Source organism: Mustelus asterias, chromosome 1 (assembly GCF_964213995.1).
Source record: "Mustelus asterias chromosome 1, sMusAst1.hap1.1, whole genome shotgun sequence".
NCBI lineage: Eukaryota > Metazoa > Chordata > Chondrichthyes > Carcharhiniformes > Triakidae > Mustelus > Mustelus asterias.
The window spans coordinates 60,475,943-60,482,253 of NC_135801.1; the positions used below are offsets into that span (position 1 = coordinate 60,475,943).

Sequence of the window (6,311 nt, forward strand, 5' to 3'; positions counted from 1 at the left end):
GTACAGAACTTGAATATTGATGAGAAAAGAGACATGCTGTTGAATCTTTTTGTCTTGTCCTCATCAGGACAGATTTACAAGGACACCAATTGTAAAGAATCACAGAATCCCTACAGTGCAGAAGGAGGCCACTTGGCCCATCGAGTCTGCACCAACCACAATCCCACCCAGGCCCTATTCCCATAACCCCACACATTTACCCTGCTAATTCCCTGAAACCTAGGGTCAATTTAGCATGGCCAATCAACCTAACCCGCACACCTTTGGGGACAACAGTTTATGCTGCATGAGACGAAGGTGCTGATTTGTTGGCAAGTAGACTCTGATCGGTAAAGGCATTGTCAAGGAATAATTAACTGCCAAGCTTTTGTTTAAATTCAAAGTAGGCAGGTCTATTTTGATTGACCAAGGCATTGCCCTGGGGGAATGAACCATGGAATGGCTGTCCCCTAAGGTTTTGGTTAATTGAAAAAGACACAATGATTGGACATACTCCTTCTGCCTACAAAGGACAGGGTCCTAAGTGTGAATATATGAACCTTCTGGCACATGTAATTGAGCCACACACAAGCCCAACTAACAACGTTAAATTGGTTGTCAGTGTAATTCTTAGCACAATCAGGATTGTTTAGCAAGTACTGTCTAATTGCAGAATCACATCTAATGCTGGATACTATGTTTTGAGTTTTGCAAGCATGGGCTGATTGGGTACGGTTTGTACTTTGCCTATTGCAAACAGCCAAAGGGACGTGCTATTTGATATGATCTGTCAATCATTGGGACATATAGCCTACATACCTGATGTCACACCAGCACTGAAATTCATATACCATATTACTCATTTGGTGATAGAGAGAGTGTGTTTCTGGCTTGATGGCAACATCCTGTTAGCAGAGAATGCCTTTTGCGTTGCTACTGCATTATAGCAGCGTGAAACAGCTAACTTCACCTGTTGCTCAAATTTTTGAAACACCTTGCCCTTCCAAGGTAACCTGAAGTAGATTGGGTACTTTTCAGGTCAAAAGTGGTGATACACAGTGAGCAGTGATCTGATCAGGGTAGCCATTATCGCTCAGGATGGCTTTGATGCACCCTATTTCAGCATCAAGCTTGCACAGTGAGCAAATGGCTCAGGCCCTATTTACGAGGTTGCCAATCAGACCAATCTTATAGCCAATGAAACTGTAGGAATCCAAACGCATATATTGACGAGTGAAGGTAGGCTTGCAGTAGTAGATAACCCATTAGCAGAGTTTTCGACTAGGGTATCAAGGAAAGAGAGCTCATTTGACTGCTCCATTTTAAAGGTGAATTTGAGTGCAGGATAAAGCCTTTTAGGATGTGTAAGGAAATTCTTACATACAGCTGCAGATTTAAATATAGCAAACACATCACCTAAGTATTGGAAATACATAAGTGGTAGGAGGTGAGGTGTCATTCCACTGAAGTTTTTTATTTATTAGTGTCATAAGCAGGCTTATATTAACTGCAATGAAGTTACTGTGACAATCCCCGAGCCGTCACACTTTTCAGGTACATTGAGGGGAAATTTAGCATGGCCAATGCATCTAACCAGCACGTCTTGTGGGAGGAAACTGGAGCACCCAGAGGAAACGCACACAGACACAGGAGAACGTGCAGACTCCACACAGACAGCAACCCAAGCCAGGAATCGAACCCGGGTCCCTGGCACTGTGAGGCAGCAGTGCTTGCCACTGTGCCGCCCCATGCTTCTCATAGAAACTACAGGGTATTGAGGAGAGCTGGGCCTCGAGGGATCCCATAGCAACACTACATATTTGGGCATACATGGCATCATTAAAACTGAACTCAATTTGCTGAGCACAAGTTGCTGAGTTCGTAAGTTCAATGAAAACAGATTCAGACAATTGTGACATGTCTGAATCGTCATAATATAGTGACACAGTACAAATGGCTTCCTTGAGCAGAGTAAGAAGTTTAACAACACCAGGTTAAAGTCCAACAGGTTTATTTGGTAGCAAAAGCCACACAAGCTTTCGGAGCTGCAAGCCCCTTCTTCAGGTGAGTGGGAATTCTGTTCACAAACAGAGCATATATAGACACAAACTCAATTTACATGAATAATGGTTGGAATGCGAATACTTACAACTAATCAAGTCTTTAAGAAACAAAACAACATGAGTGGAGAGAGCATCAAGACAGGCTAAAAAGATGTGTATTGTCTCCAGACAAGACAGCCAGTGAAACTCTGTGGGGGTTACAAATAGTGGGACATGAGGGGCATTGCTATCGATACACAAATCTTGCATAGTCTTCACAGAGGTGAAGGAATCCTTCATAGTGTATCAGGAAAGTGGCTCAGAAATTATTATAGCAGCTTGCCCAACCGTTTGGCTCATTTATGTTGTGCATAATTGCAGTAGTAGAGGTCTGGTTTCGACTGGTCACCTTCTGCACTATACAATTCTACAATATCACGTTCATCCATTCTAATTGGACTGCTTTTTCTCTTGATTATACTTCACCTTAACATTCCATCTTGTGCCTACAATTCAACCTTCCCCCACCTCTTTATTTATCCTATCAATGAGGACGGTGTACTTGGATCTGTTGAGGTAAAACCTTTTCCTGACTTTAGAGCTCTCCTGTACAGCACACTTCCCAATTTTCTAGAAATCTGGATCTTCCTGTCAATCCCATCTGATTAAGTCCATGCCGATTTTTCCATCTACTTCTCCCTAACTTGGCCCAGTATTTAACACAGGGAACGACCCTGAGATTGCTGTTCATGAGGTCCAGCTTTTCATTTAACACCTAACTCTTCAAATTCTCTTTGCACCATCTGTCTTTCGTTTTGCAGCAGGATCTAATAAGAATCACAACTTCAGGCAGTTACATACTTTCTGGCATTGATGGTTTACATGTTGAGCTGGATTCCAGCCTTATGTTTGTACAGTTGAATGTGTCATTCCAAATTCAATGATTTCATTCATAAAAGTTAAAAAAAAAATTTTTAAAACACAGTAGATGATTTGTAGGGTTTTTTTTTTATCCCAGAGAGGTCTCCACACTGTCTGGAGAGCAACTCAAATGGTGTAATTCACATGATGCCCTGGTAGCAAATGTTGTTGTTAAAGGTCCTTCGTTTCCTGCCCTCAGTATCAAGTTGGAGCTAACTGATGTTAGGAAAATTCAGTACTGCCTTGTCAATGTGGCGAATGTTACCCTGATCACTTTTTTAGTAAAGAGGAGGATCATTCCATTAACATTGGATTTTATTTATTTAACTTGGTGTTTTCAATAATTAGTATTTCTTCCTCTTTGTGATTGTAAGACAGCTGTGACCATTCTCCGGTCACTATTCTATCATGTGAACCAGGACAATTGTGCATTGCCATTTTCAAGCTGGGGTCACTGGATGAATTTCCCTCTGTCCCTCCTCCCCCTCGTTCTCACCCACCCCTCCTCCCTCAAACACTCCTAACTCAGGCTTATCAAAGGTGAACCTGAAAAGGTTTTGTGTTGCCAGTTAGAAATTCAAATTAGATACAAATATTTTATTTTGTTTTGTACAGCACCAGGTCTAACCGGAATTGTTGGAGGAAGACCCAAGGTGTAAGTATGCCTGCTTAGGACATCTGTAAACATGATTAGTTCAAACATGAAATGTATTACGTAAATATATGCAGCTAATATTTTAAAATATAATGGGATTTTTTTTAAAAGCATTGTTACAAAGCAAACTTTTTGATGGTGTAACAGTAAACATTTTCATCAGATCCCAATTGTCTGTGAATGGTACTTGTAATTGTCTTAAGCTTTTAAACTCCACTTATTAAAACAAGATTGCCCTTCTTTGAAATTATACGATGCATTAAAATTGAATTCCAGAATAGGTAACTCATTGTATGCTGAATTCAGAGTTAGTTTACTCGACTGATTCCTGGAATGAGGGAGTTGCCTTATGCGGAAAGGTTGGACAAGTTGGGCCTGTATCCATTGGAGTTAGAAGATTTAGAGGTGGTCTTATTGAAGCATATAAGATCCAAGGGGACTTGACAGGGTGAATGATGAAAGAGCGTTTCCCCTGTTGGGAGAGACTAGAACAAGAGGATTATTTAAAAATAGCGGGTCTCCCATTTAAGATGGAGATGAGAATTCTTTTGTCAGAGAGTCATGAGTCTCTGGAAATTCACTTCCCCAGAGAGTGGTGGAGGCAGGATCATTGAATATTTTTAAGGCTGTATTAGATTGACAAGGGAGTCAAAGTGTATAGTGGGTAGGAAGGAAAGTGGAGTTGAGGCTGGAATCAGAGTAGCCATGATCTGATTGAATGGCGGAATAGTCTTGTTGGGAATGGCCTCTCCTGCTCTTAATCCGTGAGTTCATAGGTAGATGATGCCACCCACAGGGCAGCATGTACATGAGAACAGGAGAAGGCCAAGGATAGATTCTTGGAGGCACAGAGATAATGTTGCAGGAGCAGAAGAGAAGCCACTGATGGTAATTCCCTGACTACAATCAGATAGGTAAAAATGGAATTGGGTGAGTGCAGTCTCACTCAGCTGGATGACATTGGAGACGCATTGGGGAAGATGGTGTAATCGACCATGTCAAAGACTCCAGATAGGATGAAAGGGATGAGGGGGGGGATCATTTACCTTTGTCATAGTAACATAGGATGTAATTTGTGACTTTGATGCAGCCATTTGGTACTATGACAGGGCAGAATCCTAATTGGAGAGTTTCAAACATGGAGTCCTAGAAAGGTGGGCATGGATTTGGAAGGCCACAGTATGTTCAAGGACTTTGGAGAGAAAAGATGGTTGGAGATGAGGGGATAATTTGCAAGGACAGTAGGATCGAGGCTTGGTTTCTTGAGAAAGGGGTGATGATGGCAGATTTGAAGAATAGTGGAACAAAAATTGAAAAGAGAGAACAATTAACAATATCACTTATTATGGGAGTCATGAAGGAAAGTTAGGTGGTTGGCAGTTTAGAGGGAATAGGATTGAAGGAGTTGGAGTTTGGTCTCCCGGATAGTATGAGCTCAGAGAGAGCATGAGGGAAGATAGGAGAGAAACAAAAGATCAGTGTAAATTCAGGGCTAGTACAGAGAAATTTTAGAGAAATCTTTGGCTAAGTAGGCTAAAGGAGGAGAAAGAAAAGACATGACAGAGGCAGCTGATCACATGGTCTCAGTTGAGACAAAGAGGTCCTTATGCTCCTCACACTTGTTGTTGGAGATGAGGGTGGAAGATACACGGGAACAGGGTTGAAAAAGACAGTATACAGTAGAGAAAGAAAGTCAGGGGTTATTTATTTGCATCACAGGACGATCCTGAAATAGTGAGCATTTTTTGCAGGAAATCACAGGACTCGATATTGATATATTGGTCCGACTAAAACAGCTGTCTGCCATTTCCATTCAAGTCTGCACTTGTTGGGGCCGATTTTACCAAATCGGGACTAAGTGCCGGCTGCGGCCGTAAATCAGACCCGCGCCCGGCAGCCGCGCTCCAGCGCTCCCTTACGCCTTTTTCGGCGCGGGTCTAGTGGGCGGGTCCTAGTGTATTTGCATCTGTCGGAGCACCGAACTGCGCATGTGCAGTTCGGAGCCGACAGCACAGCGCGCACGGGCGCGAAAGTCAAAGGCAGCGTTGACAGCAGTGGGGATGAAAGGAATCCCCTTTGGAGGATAACGTCCTTGGACATTATCTTTCATCCCCAGTGCTGTCAGCGCTGCCTTTGACTTGCCCTGGTGGGGGGGTGTCTGATGGGGATGATGTGACGTCTCTGCCCCTGGGGGTGGGTGGGGGGGTGTCTGATGGGGATGATGTGACGTCTCTGCCCCTGGGGGAGGGGAGGGAGCGGGTGGGTGACGTGTCAGCCCCTTGGGGGGGGGGGGGGGGGGGGGGGATCCCTCCTCCAGTGGGGAGGAGGGATCGGCCGAAGACTGCCTGCTCCATCCCCCCCCCTCCCCCCCAGGGGCTGACACGTCACTCACCTGCTCCGTCGCCCTCCTCCTCCTCTCCCCCCCCCCCCTTGCCCTCCTCCTCTCCACCCCCCCGCCCCCCCCAACCAGGGAAAGGCAGAGCAAGGCCAGGAAGATGCAGGAGACTGTCGAAGGACTGCAGGTCGGAAGGATGGTGGAGGGAGACCAGCGATCGAGGTAGATCGAGGGGTGCCCCACCGAGGGGGGCCTGCCACCATGGGTAGGACGCAGGTGGTTCCACAGGACTGGCAGTGCCAGGTGGTGCCAGGGCTTCTGGAGCTCACTGCAGTGGCATCGGTGTCCCATGGAGTGGACCCACGGGACAAAAGGGGTA

At 44.9% G+C, this 6,311-nt stretch overlaps 1 protein-coding gene across 1 annotated transcript in view; it reads left to right on the top strand.

Annotated features, from left to right (window-relative positions):
* The window catches only part of LOC144507181 (uncharacterized), a 181,665-nt gene extending 178,064 nt beyond the window's left edge, over nt 1-3,601 (top strand). The window contains exon 14 of the mRNA XM_078234098.1: nt 3,558-3,601. Coding sequence (XP_078090224.1) covers nt 3,558-3,601 — 44 coding nt within the window. The remainder of the gene's footprint in view (nt 1-3,557) is intronic.
* The last annotated feature ends 2,710 nt before the right edge of the window (nt 3,602-6,311 follow it).